This window comes from Mauremys reevesii, linkage group 2 (assembly GCF_016161935.1).
Source record: "Mauremys reevesii isolate NIE-2019 linkage group 2, ASM1616193v1, whole genome shotgun sequence".
In the NCBI taxonomy this organism is placed as follows: Eukaryota; Metazoa; Chordata; order Testudines; family Geoemydidae; genus Mauremys; species Mauremys reevesii.
The window spans coordinates 247,336,387-247,352,941 of record NC_052624.1 but is presented as its reverse complement, the minus strand read 5'-3'; the positions used below and the strand labels follow the sequence as shown (position 1 = coordinate 247,352,941).

At 40.2% G+C, this 16,555-nt stretch overlaps 1 protein-coding gene across 2 annotated transcripts in view; it reads right to left on the bottom strand.

The window, feature by feature from the left end:
- CPQ (carboxypeptidase Q) overlaps window positions 1-16,555 on the bottom strand; it is a 248,519-nt gene that overhangs the window by 184,644 nt on the left and 47,320 nt on the right. For both annotated transcript variants that reach the window (XM_039527638.1, XM_039527636.1), the window contains exon 4: window positions 13,476-13,931. In XM_039527638.1, coding sequence (XP_039383572.1) covers window positions 13,476-13,931 — 456 coding nt within the window. The remainder of the gene's footprint in view (window positions 1-13,475; window positions 13,932-16,555) is intronic.

The window sequence follows — 16,555 nt, the reverse complement described above, 5'->3', positions numbered from 1 at the left end:
CACCACTCTATTTTCTTGGTTAATTTATAAAGACATTCTTCAATCCGTTTCTTATTCCTACCATTGTCCGTCACAGAAGCCAGCTGCAAGCTGCACTGGGGATAAGCTCAGACCACCTACATGATGAGGGAGCTGGACTGCTCATACTACAGAGGACAGATAAACTACAAAAACACATGAGGGTGAAAAAGAGTGAGTGGCATTTTCAGAGACTGGCCAAGGAAAGGGAATAGATGGTACTAAGGGGCTGAGAAATGAGACAGGTTTACTCGGGATGAGGTTGAAGCCCCCCATGTTAGACACTGTTGGTGGGTGTTACCCAGTACATGCCTATACAGCAAGCAAAGGTGGGACTGTAACATGGGTAGACATACCTGCATTACATTTAATCTAATTAGGACGCGTAGCAATAATGAAGATGTGGCAGCACAGGCTTCAGCATGGGCTAGCCACCCCAGTACAAGCTTGCTGGGGACCCTATATACATACTTCCATTGCTCACCCCCAGGGCCACAGAGGCAAAATCTGAAACCAAGGCCTGCCACACTCCAGAAAAACAAACAAACTTACTACTGAAGGGAGACTCTGGGGCACGAGGGGGTTGGAAAGTGAGCCTGTCTGCACCCACCCCCAGCAGCAGCTCCTATGGCATGAACCCAGTTCCCTGGTTCAGGCGTGACAACCTGGCCCATGGGATTGCAGCAGCACTCAGATTTGACCTGGCCACCTCACCATCATGATGGAGAGACACTCGGGCCAATTTTGAATGAGTGCCATTGCGACCTGGACCTTGCAGCACCACTCAAGTTTGCACCAGGTCACAATGCTGCTCAGTTTGGGAGAGCCCAGGACAAACTGCCCTTTTTGCATCCCCCAACCTGTGGGCGACACTAGTAGCCAGTGCAGAAGCCCATATCACCATGTCTTCACTACTACTGTTACCTATTCTAGCTAGATTAAAGCTAGCATGGCTATGCCTACCCATGCTACAGTCACAGACATACCCTTAGTAAGTTTCCATCCACTCCCCACTGTGAGGAAAATTACATAAATCCGTAGGGTATACAGCTATCGGGGTGAGCCACTACCCAACCAAGTCCATGAGGCTCCTCCAATTTTTCAGATGAAATAATAATTAGGGCCATGTTATAAATGGGGGGTGGGAAGATGAGGAAAGTGGAAAACAGTGGGAAAAAGCAGACTGGAAACAATCTTCTACTACAGGCCAACTTTTATACAAAAGATTTCATTGCACAAATGTAGGTTCATAACTAATGCTAAAAGCCTGGCTAATACAAAAGTTTGCCACAGCACTTAGGTAACTATAGTAGACTGTGCATTAGCAAAATCTTAAATGCTTGTTTAGTCAGGAAGGCTGATTAGAACTATTCATTCACAGCCCAGGAAAGGCTTATAAACAAATCCTACCTGTAAATCTGATTTCTGCAAAGTTGTCATAACACCACATGTCTGACACCTGTCATGAAAATTCTCTCTGGAGATTCAGCTTCCAGCACCAGCCTGACAGATGTGACACTAGAAGCAGATCAGTTCAGATCGATATATGTAGAATTACCCCAAAAGACAATTTACTCACCCCAAGGTTAAATCCTTTAACCACTTAAAATCATTGTACTGGTCAACACCTAGTACCCTGAACTGGACAGCTGTTTGTATCATCAATGCGTTTCAGATTACAGTAATAATGAAAGGTATGTTTACTTCCAATTATAGGAATTCAAGAATTCACAAATCTCTACCAGGCTGCCTGATGGCAACTTCTTTACAGACAGACATTCTCTCACTTCCAACAGATCATTGATTCTAAGGGAAACTCCCTGGCAAGACAAGGTTGAATTCACAGTGTGCTAAGCATCAGACCTGTCAGAGATTTGTTGTTCTAACTTGCTTCTACTCTCTTCAGAGTATTTATAATTAAAAAACAAATACCTATTCTTACATATATATACAGATTTAAAATAGTCAGTTACAGTCAATCTAATTATGTATTCAAATAAGAGGTTAGCAGTATTGAAGTGAAATGGAATGTGTGTCTTTTTTAAATTGTCGGAGCTATTAATTTCCTAGCTACTCAATTAGGACCCAAAGCCTTTTCAATGAGCATTTTGTCATTGTCTTGAACAGGGACAGGCTTTCGGAGATCTGCTTACAGAAACAAATGCAATCCTCATTGTTATGACAATGTTTTGGCTAGCAGCAAGTGAGCTGCTCAAAGCTGCAAACAATCCACAACTTCATCTATTTCAAACTCTGCTAATATGGGATTAGGATTTCTTTTACAAAGCACACCCGGGAACAGCTATTCTGCTGATCTAGACACACAAAATCTCATTGCCAAATAACTAAATTGACATACCAGCCAATCTCTGCTCAGAACGGGTGCCACACTTCTAGGCCTACCTGTAAGAAAGCAGCAGATTCCATCACCCAAGCCCGCGTTAACTTCCCTGTCCATTACACAGCTTTACTTTCACCACATAACAAACAAAGGTAAACTACTGCCTGAAATACTGATACAAAAATCAATGACATCTAGCTCCGAGACTCAGAACCGCCGACCACCCCAGGACCAGAGCAAGGGCCACCCAGCCTGAAGCACACACCACCACCCTAGCTGTGGAGGGCTAAGGGGAGAAAGAGTAAGGCCAGAGACAGCCATCAGAAGCTAGAAGACTCTCCCAGCAGTAGCTAGAGGAACAGTGACAGAAACAGCAGCAAAGCAAGGGCTGGAGGCTGTGAAGCCTAGGCAAAATCTTCACCATCAGTGATGTCAGACTGTGCTTTCTTTCATTTGGATTCAGAATATTTTTTTTCCTTCTCTGCTGCTTGGCTGTTTCCTGTGAGTCTCTCTCAGATTTCTCTCTGGCCCCATCCCAGCCTACACCTACACCTACACACACACACACCAATTCTCTTCACTCCCTCGTCTTCCCAGCCTCCCTTCCATTCCACCCCCATCAGTGTACCCCTTCCCTTCCTTCTTTCCCCAACTCCAGTGCTCCTAGTAACATCCCATCTACCATCCCCCTCCTGCAGATCTGGAAAACTAAAACCTGGCACTAGGATGATGTTTGCCAGGAATCTGTTAGACATATCTCTGTATGTTGCACTCCTGTCCCTCACCCCTTGTCTTATCTGTTCAGATTTTAAGATCCGCCCTAGATTATAAACCCTTCAATGCAAGGATATCTTCCTATGTGTTTGCACAGTGCCTAGCACAATGGGGTCCTACTCCCAACTGGTGTCTTTGGATGCTGTTGTAATATAAATATAAAAAGTAACAGAAGAGCTCCTTTCCTCTGTAGTCTGCTGCACAGAAAGAACAGGAGAGTAGGTCTGCTTCTGAGTATATCCTAAACTAAGCAGGGGGAAAGCTGCTCTGCAATAGTCCATGGTGGTTGGGCTCACCCTTGCACACCTTAGACAGGGAGTTTGGAAGGTGAGCCACTCAAATGGGCCTACTCCGAGGAGTTTCCTAAATTGGGTGGGGGAAAGGACTCTGCTTCTACTGAGCTTTGAGCTCTGCTGTGTGGACACCTTCTTTTCTTAGCATCAGCGATGGCTCCAGGCACCAGCGCTCTAAGCACGTGCTTGGGGCGGCAAGCTGCAGAGGGCACCCTGCCAGTCCCTGCGAGGGCAGCAGTCAGGCAGCCTTCGGCGGCGTGCCTGCAGGAGGTCCGCCGGTTCCGCGGATTCGGCAGCAATTCAGCGGTGGGTACGCCAAAGCTGCGGGACCGGCGGACCCCCCGCAAGCGCGCTGCCGAATCCGCGGGACCGGGGACCTCCCGCAGACAAGCCGCCAAAGGCAGCCTGACTGCCATGCTTGGGGCGGCAAAAAAGCTAGAGCCGACTCTGCTCAGCATTATTCCTATCTCAAATTTTAGACATAAAAGGACGGAGATGTGTGTGATTTAGAGCTGAAACTTGACACTTTCACTGTGCTGCTTTCCAGATGAAAGGAGAAACCAGCTCAGCTGTGCCAAAGAGCTCTAGAGAACTCAGCAAGTCTTTTGGCAAACGTGGCCCAGGTTTTGGTCTTCCAAAGAAATCAGGCAAGTTAAACCTGGTGTCAAATTGCTAGAAGAAGAAGAAAAAAAAGTTTCACATCTTAGATTTTATCCTTCTGAAAACTATTACTATGTATTGCAATATAATTAATGATACTTATAATTAATCCTCAAAAACAGCTCTGCTAGGCCAACACAAACAAATACATATTGAGGATAATTATAATACAAAGGAATGGGGGAGAATAAGCATTTTAAGGGGTGGTGGGAGGAAGCAAGTGCAGACCAAAGTAGGAAAATGCAGTGAGGCAGAAGACTTTTATCAGAAATTCTGTAAAATCAGAAGATGCTTTTGGAAAATGTGATTTCACTTACCGCCTGGAACAGCAAGAAGAATTACTCATAAACATAAAATTACATAGAAAGGGTATCCAAGAGGATATGAGGCTATTTGGCTATGATGATGCATAGTTCACAGACTAAATGTACTGTACACTTCTTTAAAAAAAGAAAAAACCCTATGCATTATTTTAAAAAAAGGCTATTGTTTACATCTTCCAACAAATACTAGATCTTATTGTAGCAGTTTGGTTTAAGCAAATGCAGAGAACTGTGCTACATAAGTACAGCCAGCATAGTTTTTAGTGAGTATTGAACCTCGCCCCAAACACAAGGCTCTGCACCAAGCGAGCCAAAGGAATAATGCTGTTAGCTGTAAGTAACAGGCTGTTATTCACACTGGGACACTAGCCATTGTCTTCAACAAGCTTGCTCTGCATGTCCAATGCTCACACCACCCGAAGTCTCATCTTGGCGGGATTTGGTAACAGAGTATGACTATCTATATAAAAATATTATGGACACCTGTAGGGATTGAACTAGGAATTGTCAGCAACAAAACTGCAGGCCTCTACTACTCGAGCTAGAGTATGTGTGTTGATATGGTTACAGTTTGTTAGACATAAATGTAAAACTTTCCAAATAAATTTTAATATCATAGAGTTTTCTGACATCATTTGTGATATCTACCTGTGGATCATGTCAGTAATCATACACTAAAGGAGACCTGCAAACATTATATCTAGAAAAAACTAGAAAAAATAGAATTACAATTTTTGATAATTGTAGGAGAAATGCGACTTTTTATTGTTAACCCATGGCATAACATGGTCCATGAAATACCAGTATTACAAGATCAACATGAGTTTATTGATACCACTCCAGGTTTTTCTTTACAGTTCAGTGTCCACTTGGCCAGACAAAATGAATGTGACATCTGGATATTTGATTTTAAAGATTAAAAGACAACACTTTGTGTGCTGTGCTCTATTCAATATTTAATTCACTGTTAATCACTCTTTCATTTGAGTTCTAAACCTCCAGATGGTTTTGAATAGATTACATTTTAACAACATTTTGGAAGCTATATGGAAAAATTCAGTAGAAAACCAGTACAATATTTGACTTTCCCTTGAAGCTTGACCAAAAAACTTCCCAACATTTACATCTGTAAATAACACAAATCTGCTAATTTAATACCCGCGTGTGAACTTACTTGGGTCAAATTAGGACTGTCCCAGTGAGGTGCACTAAGGTGTACGAAGGGTCCTTGCTAGTATAATCTCTCTTCAAAATCTGACATGTTTTTCACCCATTTCATCCTTTTGTTTAGAAAAAAACAATAATTTTGTTGATTTGCTTATGAAACAATGTTAAACAGCCAATTTGTTTTTGATATACTCACTCTTAATAGCATCACTACAGATGTCAACACAATTTTAGGAATAATAGGGCTATTCCCACTAAAGTAGGCAGTAAAACTGCCACTGACTTCAATAGGATCAGGATCAGAGCCAATAATTGTTTGTTAACAGTGTTTGTTTTTAAACAACCACAATTGGTTTCTGCTTGGGCTGTGAAGCAATTAAAAAGATTAATCGCAAATAATCGCACTGTTAAACAATAATAGAATACCATTTATTTAAATATTTTTGGATGTTTTCTACATTTTCAAATATATTGATTTCAATTACAACACAGAATACAAAGTGTACAGTGCTCACTTTATATTTATTTTTATTACAAATATTTGCACTGTAAAAACCAAAAGAAATACTATATTTCAATTCACCTAATACAAGCACTGTAGTGCAATCTCTTTATAAAAAAAGTTTCACTTACAAATGAAGGATTATGTACAAAAAATAACTGCATTCAAAAATAAAACAATGTCCACTCAGTCCTACTTCAGCCAATCGCTCAAACAAACAAGTTTGGTTACAATTTGCAGGTGATAATGCTGCCTACATCTTGTTTACAATGTAACCTGAAAGTGAGAACAGGCATTCGCATGGCACTGTTGTAGCCAGCATCACAAGATATTTACATGACATGTGTTAAAGATTCATATATCACTTCATGCTTTAACCACCTTTCCAGAATACATACGTCCATGCTGATGACGGATTCTGCTCGATAACGATCCAAAGCAGAGTGGACCAACACATGTTCATTTTCATCATCAGAGTCAGATGCCACCAGCAGAAGGTTGATTTCTGGTGGTTTGAGTTCTGTAGTTTCCACATCGGAGTGTTACTCTTTTAAGACATCTCAAAGCATTCTCCACACCTCGTCACTCTCAGATTTTGGAAGGCACTTTAGATTCTTAAACCTTGCTATATCTGTCCTTAGAAATCTCACATTGGTGTAAGTTACACTTTCACAATAAAGAGATTGCACTACTGTCCTTGAAAAATACTATTTCTTTTGTTAATCATTTTTACAGTGCAAATATTTGTAATAAAAAATAATAATATAAACTGAGCACTGTACACTTAGTATTCTGTGTTGTAATAGAAATCAATATATTTGAAAATGTAGAAAAACATCCAAAAATATTTAATAAATTTCAATTGGTATTTTATTGTTTAACAATTATTTTTTTTAATCAGAGTTAATTTTTTAGTTAATCATGTGAGTTAACTGCGATTAATCAACAGCCCTAGTTTCTGCTAAAATATTATACCTTCCTCTCTTTAGATTTCAGTTTCTTTGAAACAGAAAATAAATAGAAATCAGAAAATATTCCTCGCTATAGGAAATGTTTAAGTTAGGTTATATGTGGGGGCTTATTCTACTAGTCAGTGTCCCTCTAAAATGAGATAACAGAGGAAGATATCTATCAGGAAAAATAAAATTCATTTTAACATACACAAATACGAGTTCTTTGATAGCTTCATGGTAGAACATCTGCTAAACTACTATTTTTACTCAATTATGGGATCCCCAAAGCAGCAATTATATCTATTTTCCTTCAAAGTTTTTGGGGGTATAATCAGTACTACTGGAAATCAACACAGTCTCCATATAGAATCTGTATGTTTTGCCAATATTGAAACACTGGAAATAAGATCGGGACAATGCCTAAATATGGTAAACCTCTAGCTTGTTAGCTCTTGGTAACATTCAATTTAAAATACTAGCTCTGAACCCAGCTCTACGAGGTGCTGAGTATTTTCAACTCCTGCTGACCTCTTTGGGAGACTCATAGGGATATTTTTTTGCCTCACTAATGCAGACATGAGAGTCTCGGCATTATGGCTAGATCAAAGGAAAAGTGAAAACTAGGTCTCTGATGAACCTCCATTATTGAGCCAGCCTTTCCTTGAAACCGAGCCCTGCAGACAAATGTCAGAATCACAGATTTCTCAAAGGAATTAAAGCACCTGCGATACTTAAAAGGAACTGTGTCAACTTGGGGGGAAAAAAACCTACATTTTTCTTTGAAAGTTGGGACCTACTATTGTTACAAGTACACCACTAGTACTGAAATTGAAGCAGCTTACAAAATACATGTTTCTGTATTTTTTCCAGGCTGCTTATTTTCTACTATGTGTCTAGTCAATTTTACTGTTCCCTATCTACTCTGACAACGAAGAAACTGACTAACTGAAAAGTCTCTTAGAAAAATCAGCTCTGAGGCAGAAAATCCTTTATAAAAGTAACAACAATAAAAATAATTAAAAATGAAAGAAGAATTTAAGACTGTGAAACAATTTCCATTTTAATCTCCTAATAATTGCCTAAACATTTACCTTTGGGGCTGAAATTTTCCCATCTTTACTTTTTGCTCAAAGGGGAATTCTTTCATTTGAGCAAAATACCTTAAAATCTTGGAGTACACAAAGTGAAAATACATTTGTTCTTTACTAAAGCATTCAAGCCTTCGCTCCCTACCTCGTTTTATTTTATTTATTTATTTGTTTACTTAAGAGACTGAATTTGGAAACATGGCATCTTAACATAATACTTAGCCCAGGCAGTACTACCCTGAAGCAGGCTAGCAGTAATTATAGCTATATTTATTATATTACTCATACAGAAAGAGTGTAAAAAAGTATGGAGATTGGAGTTCAAAAATGGTCTGATCCTTGCACCATCTTCCTTGGACAAAAAGGCTCTGCCTTTTGCTTCCTTGACAAAGTGCATCAGATCCTAAGTGAAAGTTATCATTCCCCAGCAGAACAAAACACTGGGAATGCTCCAACATCAAATGAATTGTTGTATGCATTTCCTAAAAAAATGAGTCTTCAGACAAGCTATTCTGTAAAAGTTTGGAGAAAAATCAACATTACATTGACTGGGAAGTTCTAATAGCTAAATCTGTAGGTTTACAGCAATGTCTTTTCCAAAGAGAAACTAAGCATGACATTTCATAGAATCATAGAACTTAAGATCAGAAGGGACCATTATGATCATCTAGTCTGACCTCCCGCAAGATGCAGGCCACAAAAGCTGACCCACCCACTCCTGAAATAATTCTCTCCCTTGACTCAGCTGTTGAAGTCCCCAAAACCTGATTTAAAGACTTCAAGTAGCAGATAATCCTCCAGCAAGTGACCCCTGCCCCATGCTGCGGAGGAAGGCGAAAAACCTCCAGGGCCACTGCCAATCTACCCTGGAGGAAAATTCCTTCCCGACCCCAAATATGGCGATCAGCTGAACCCTGAGCATGCGGGCAAGACTCTCCAGCCATGACATTTGTGGATCTTTAAAATGCTCATTTCCATGAGCCAATAGCAATTCAATGCTTGAAGACTCAGATGTTTCTTCATGGACTTTTAGTTACAGTATTTCAAGCAAAGGATGAATCACTCCCACAACTTCTTGGATAAAATGAAAAATCAATAATGCTGATAAATCTCTGAGGGGATTAATTAGAATATTTCACAAGTGATTTACTGTAGCTCCTTCCTTCCTTCGTTTCTGGGTATTAGGACACAGGAAACAGCACTATCTGGGAGAAAGGGAGTAGGTCTGGGAAATGAATTGCCCAGAAGTCAGAAATGACAAACACCATCTTAGAAAACAGTTTGAAACCATTTCTACACTACAAGATTAAGTCGACCTAACGTACGTTGGCATACAGCGGCCACAGTCATTACATCGCTTGTGCATGTTTACACTTTGTTCCTTGTGTCAGTGGTGCACGTCCTCACCAGGAGCGCTTATATCGATTGTACTGTCAGCACGGGGCATTGTCGGATGGCTCCTGAAAGTCAATTACAGTTGACCTAACTACAGCTACACCACTCATGGAGGTGGAGTTATTAAATCAGCATCGCAGGGCAGTTACTTCAGCGGGAGTGAAATTTAAGTGCAGATACTTGCACAGTTAGGTCGACATAAGCTGCCTTATTTCGACCTAACTCTGTAGTGTAGACTAGACCTGGCAATATATTTTCAGTCTCAAGTTTGAAACTAAGGTGCTTGTTAGAGTGGGCACCTCTCTAAGCAGCACAGTTTCTAAACCCCCTTGTTGGATTGTCTTAGGAGTCCTGTGCAGTGGGGATTTCCCTTCCAGGCACCTCCTAAATTGTGCAGTTACTTCAACTATCAGAGAAAGTGCAGGTCAGGAGCTCACTAAAACTTAGCAATTCTGCATATCTTCCCCAGTGTCACAGCCCAAACAGACAGACTGATCTTGGGGTGACATAACATTAGTTAAAGTTGGCTGGGTGCTCCCTTCCAGCCACCCTTGGACTGCTCTGAGAGGAATCCATGCTTCTCAGTCCCTGGGTGTTTTCAGCTTACAAAGCCTGAACAGAGCCCAGCCACTGCCCCAATCCCAGGATCCCTAGGCACATGCCCATAATGCATAAAAATCACTCCCCCTTAACTCCCTCCTGAGAGTTGGAACCTGCAGTCCAGCCACCTAGACCCTCTGGGCGAAATCCGGACTCCTCAAACTCCCCTGTACTTAAACACTCCAGTTCCCAGAACTCCACCCCAAAAGGTATGAAGCTTCTGGTTCATAGTTTACTTTCCTTTGGAGGCATGTAGTGGTTATGAAGCACATGACTTACACTCATCATCTCCGTGCTCAAGTCTAAACACATTTGCTCCTTTATTTACTCACATTATGCACAAGAGACTATAGATCATACTGAAAACGAAACCCTATACATTTCTCTGCTCATTTTCTTCCCCACGCCATTCTTTAGGGGTGAAGGAGGGAGTCAGTGTCTGTTGGGCTGTCCAGAGTACTTCTGCTTCACTGCATGGACTGAGGGCTACAATATGGAGTCTTTTTCTCCCTAGGTCAGCTTGCTTCCTTTGCCCCTGACTACTCTGACCGCTTCTCTTGGGAGTCCTGGGGCCAACTGAGCACAGGAAAGCAGACAGCCCCTTCATGCCCACATCTAATGCAGGCCCCTATATACAGGGTTGCTCCTCTCTACTTTTCAGCTAGAGAGAAAATGGCCAATAACCCCAGAAAGTCCATGTCCTCCCTCTTTATGACTCTCTCTCTTTGTCAGGTGACACCCTTGCCAGCTTCCCCATACATGCACAAATCAATGCCATGTGACTTTGTTGCCAAGCCAACCTCTCCTGACAAAACAGTTCTCCTGGCTGGGAGCCAGACTATTGTCTACAGCAATTATATTTCAACAGTCAGCGCATTTGAAGTCAAATGAAGGAGAAGAACCTGATTAGAGGTGGAGCCCATTTAAGAAGGTGCTAACTTAGTGTCTCCCTGAAAAAACTAGAGGAGTAAGACAAGGCAAGTGTAAATAACTAAATAACTGAGGAAGGCAAATTGTGCATGGACTAGTTTTCTTACTGAGGTGCTCATCAATGACTCTAGATTGAGAGTGGGAACATGGTTTTCGTTTTCTTTGTAAGTAGCTTGGATAGGAAGTGGAATGGATGAAAAAAAACTAAACACCTAATGAATGGGTTTAACCTACACTATAAATATGTTTTACAAACACTAAGCCTTATAAATATTATGGGCTAGTAGGCTGATTTTACTAATGTTTCTTAATTGTTTTCTCATTTTAGGCACAAGTTTACCCCCCCCCCCCCATCATAGGGTTGTCAACTTTCTAATTTCTGAAAACCAGACCCTCCACCCTGCTCCACCTCTTCCCCCAGGCCCTGCCCCAGGCTTGCTCCTCTACCTCCTCCCATTATCACTCACTGCTCTCTCCCCACCCCCTCCAGTCCCCACCCCCACTCCCAGCTGGGCTCCCTCTGCTCAGGAGGCTGGGACGGGAGCTGCAGCCTGATGTGGAGCCTGCTAACTGACTGCCCATGAACATAAGAATGGCCATACTGGGTCAGACCAAAGGTCCATCAAGCCCAGTATCCTGTCTTCCGATAGTGGCCAATGGCAGGTGCCCCAAAAGGAATGAACAGACAGGTTATCATGAAGTGATCCATGCCCTGTCACCCAACCCCAACTTCTGGCAAACAGAGGCTAGGGACACCAATCCTGCCCATCCTGGCTAATAGCCATTGATGGACCTAGCTTCCATGAATCTATCTAGCTCCCTTTTGAACCCCGTTATAGTATTGGCCTTCACAACACCCTCTAGCAAGGAGTTCCAGAGGTTGACAGTGCATTGCATGGAAAAATACTTTGTGTTTGTTTTAAACCTGCTACCTATTAATTTCATTTGGTGGCCCCTTGTTCTTGTATTATGAGAAGGAGTAAATAACACTTCCTTATTTACTTTCTCTATACCACTCATGATTTTATAGACCTCTATCATATCCCCCCTTAGTCACCTCTTTTCCATGCTGAAAAGTCTTATTATTCTCTCCTCATACAGAATCCATTCTATACCCCTAATCATTTTTGTTGCCCTTTTCTGAACCTTTTCCAATTCCAGTATATCTTTTTTGAGATGGGGTGACCACATCTGCATGCAGTGTTCAAGATGTGGGGGTACCATGGATTTATATAGAAGCAATATGATATTTTCTGTCTTATTATCTATCCCTTTCTTGATGATTCTAAACATTCTGTTCACTTTTTTGACTAACACTGCACATTGAGTGGATGAGATGCAGGTAGGAGGTGGCCCCAGCTGAGCAGTTGATGATTTGGCATCTCCCTCCCCCCATCGATAACCAGACTTTTGATGTCTGATCAGTACATCTGACTGGACACTGTACAGGTCCACTTTCAACCAGACTTTCTGGTAAAAAACTGGGCACCTGGCAACCCTACCATCATCTCCCCTTCCCTTCCAAAATTGACAAATGTATAACAACAAGTTGTCCTGACACCAAATCATGACACTGATTTTCCATTTACATTTTAAATTTCCAATTTGTCCTGGGTTCCTTACTTGCACACTGTAATGTAAAATTTCCCAAGCAAAAATGAAATTGCTTTTACAATATGTATTTCAGTAGTGCTCATCATGTGCTAGGCACTTCGTACGCATACACATACCTCCCTCCTGCCAAGATGAGTTTACAGTTTAAGAAATAAAATTAGCCTTTATTAAAATTTACTGATCAGCTTTCATAACCAAGATCATTTTCACAAAGGATAATACTAAATAGCATAAAGTATTATGGAAATAAGACTATATGAGGAACACACAATAGTTGTATATGGTACGACTCCCTGGACAATGCTGCCCCATCCCTTTTGTCTAGATTAGAAAGCTGAGTTCACAAGGCATTAGCATTTGAGGCACCACAGTTTAGTAAACTGATTTGAGGCAGTCCAAATTTCTCTAAATTACCAGAAGCAGAATGGTCACTGAGGCAGACTACCATTTTGCCTTTAATTGGCAATCATGGCAAAACCTCAAGCAGACAGATACAGAAAGAGATGACTTCTTTTGAGAACAGGCTACAGTTTTAGTGTTCAAAGAATAATAATAAATAATAACAATAATAATAATAAAATCAGGCCAAACTTAAGCAGCTTTGCCAACTCCGGTTAAATACAGTGCAAGTTCCTAAAGTAACACCTCACACAGAAAGTTCCAGAACGAGAGTTCTCTCTGGCTCACAGCATTTTTATGGCAGAAGGAGAGGACTACCTTGTCTACTGACATGATCTGGAAGATTCTTTTAGTACCATTATACATTTTGGTTTTTAAAAGTAACATATAATAAAGCCAAAAGGTAGTAAAGTGTTACCTTCTGGAGGAGTTGCAACACTGCTTCCAAGTCCTAATATAACAATGCTGTGGTTCCTTGGTGCCAACATCATAGCAGACTCTTCTCCTCTCTCCCAGTGAGGCACTTTTACAGGCTCGAGGTGGACATTTTCCAGCCCATCCTCCTGCAGGACACTGAACATGTATTTGATGGCCATCTCTAGATTTTTGGAGCCGCTGAGTCTAGGTCCAATGGTGTCAACAAAACGTGCCAGTCTTTCATAGGATCTGTTCTGGGCATTGCCATAAACAGCAAGGTTGATAATAGCCTTGGCAATATCGGAATACCCAGCTATTTCTCTTTTAATTTCTTTGAATGTGTGTTGGTGGCAGTCATCCCACCTTAAAGGTTTCCCGATGCATTGTGGTAAGAGATGGATGAAAGCTATTAAGAATAGGAATTTCATTTTCCTTCCTTTTCTTTTACTCAGATGCCCTGTTGGAGGGAGGAAAAACACTATTTTAAATCATTCAGCTATCAGCGATACTCTTGTTATTTATCAAGCAGGCTAAGATAAAAACAAATCTGATCAAAGCAAACTCAAGTGGCGGAGAAGTAAACTCAACTTAGAGACAGAATTATTGTAGACAAACACAAAAAGATACTTGAACAACTGGACACAAACTTTATTGCTGTTTAAAAAGACATTTCACCCACTGGAATGCAACATTTCTTTAAATAATAGTATTCTGCACTAAATAAAAACTCAATGCTACTTCCATTTAAGTCGATGGGATGTTTGCCACTGATTCCACTAGAAGCAGGATTGGCCCCTACTGCTAACCCAGCACTGGACAAAGTGCATTACTACTGTCAGCACACAATACATCTGAACAAAAAGTCTTCTGAATCTCTTGTGAATAAAATTATTTCAGACTGACCATCTCTATAAATCAATAATATGCACTTTTTTTATAATACTTTTAATACCAAGATCTCAAAGCAATTTAAAAATGTTAAATAAATCCCAATGCCACCAAGAGATAAGAATAAGAGATGTGAGGTCAAACTGAGAAGTAGGTTTCCTAGCCAGTCACTTGGGGCCGGAATTTCTGATGTCAATGGGAGCTGGGGGTGCTTAACACCTCTGAAAATCAGGCCCTGAGTGCCTGGTTCAAGGCTTCTCAGCCCACAAAACCCATAACTTCTACCCTTGAATAATATTTAACAATTCAATAATCTGGAATGCATACCTGCCAGGTATCTGGTATGCACTATACAGTACCCACATTCCTGTAATCTCCTATTGTACTCTGAAGAACCATTATACATTACCAACATGTTACTTCTCTTCTGATTAACATGTTGAATATTGGCATTCTCTAGTCTGCCAGTCAAATAACACTGAGGACATGGCTTCAGTTACCAGAGTGTGACCAGATATTTCACAATATAGCATCTCTATGTCTGAGTCCAGATATTTGCACAAGTGTGACATTTGTTTTAGGTACCTATATTTATCTTTGTTAAAGCCATATGCTTTAAAAGACAGCAACTATCTTCATTATCCCTACTTTAGATGTTCTCAACTAGTTTTATCTCCATCAAGTTGTCAACCTCTTTAAAAAAAACAGTTTGTCTAAAATACAAGTAAACTGACCCAGGAACTTCTGGAAGCATTTGAAAGCTTGTAAGTTTCTTAGTTGTGTTTTTGATCATAAAAGAATTGGAAAGTAGAATATGTAAAACTCTTCATTCCTATACACAAGAGGATAGAATTGTTACACTTCCTTTGAATTTAAATTGAGCTGCTATCTGAATGTTAAATATTATGCTCTTAGATATTAAACACTTTTAAAAAGTTTAATAATGAAAAATAAAACCCTTTAGATGGCCCTAAATCTACAGATATTGAGACCTTTTTAAAAATAAGAATACTATGCCAATTAGTCCATGAAGGGTTTGATATACTCCTTTCACACATTTATGCACTCTTTATAACCAATAGCAAAAAATTATATTTTTCAGAGAGAACAAAACACGTTTATTTAGCAAAACCTTAATTCTAAATGCAAAATGTACAGTTTACTCTACAATGGATATAATTCTTGGTAATAATTGTTCTGTACAGGGGAGAGGGACTAATTGAGTGAATGCTTGTAAAGTGCTTTGGAAATGAAAAAAGTGCTCTACTGCCAAAGTATTATTTTAAGCTGTCCACATTATATTTTCAGGTATTCTTCTTCACCTCTATTCATTTAACAACTATTTCTGGATACATGTACTATTCATTTTATCATCACTGACTTGAAAAATTTTTATGGACACATGCGTACATACATGGAGGTTACCAGTAAAAACAGTAGAATACTCAAATATACCGCTGTACAGCTTTTCAAAAGCACTGTACAAACATTACTTTATTAATTCTCAATAGCCCTGTGCGGTAGGTAAGTTTTCAGCAAGACTTTATGACTTCATAGATTATAAATCCAGAAGGGATTGCTATGATCATGTAGTCTGACCTCCAACACAGGCCATAGGACAACCCTGAATATATTCCTGTTGCTCAAAGTCGTACAGCAATTCAGTCTGATGGCTGTCAGACCTACACCAAGCTAACACTCAGTTTTTAAAATCCTTAAGAGCAAATGCCCAAATTGTATTTAAGAACTCCTCAACCCTTTTTCTGAACACACATTTCTTGCAGTGGACCCTATGTTGATGTACTCACTTCTCCTTAACCTCCATCTTAGTCCATTTCTCAGCTCTTTTTTTTAAAATCCATCTTAGAACTTCATTATTCCAAAGGTGCTTTTTAATCTGACTACTGCTGACCCGATATCTATTCTTTTTTCTACTCCTCGTGCCCTGAACCCTTTCTTCTCCTTCATTAGTTTCACCATCTTTAAATGTATACAGTAACTGCTCACTTAACGCTGTAGTTATGTTCCTGAAAAATGCGACTTTAAGCAAAATGATGTTAAGCGAATCCAATTTCCCCATAAGAATTGATGTAAATAGGGGGGTTAGGTTCCAGGGAAAAAAAAATTCCCAGACAAAAGGCATTATATACATTTTAAACAATTTTAAAGAAACAATTTAATACTACAATCATC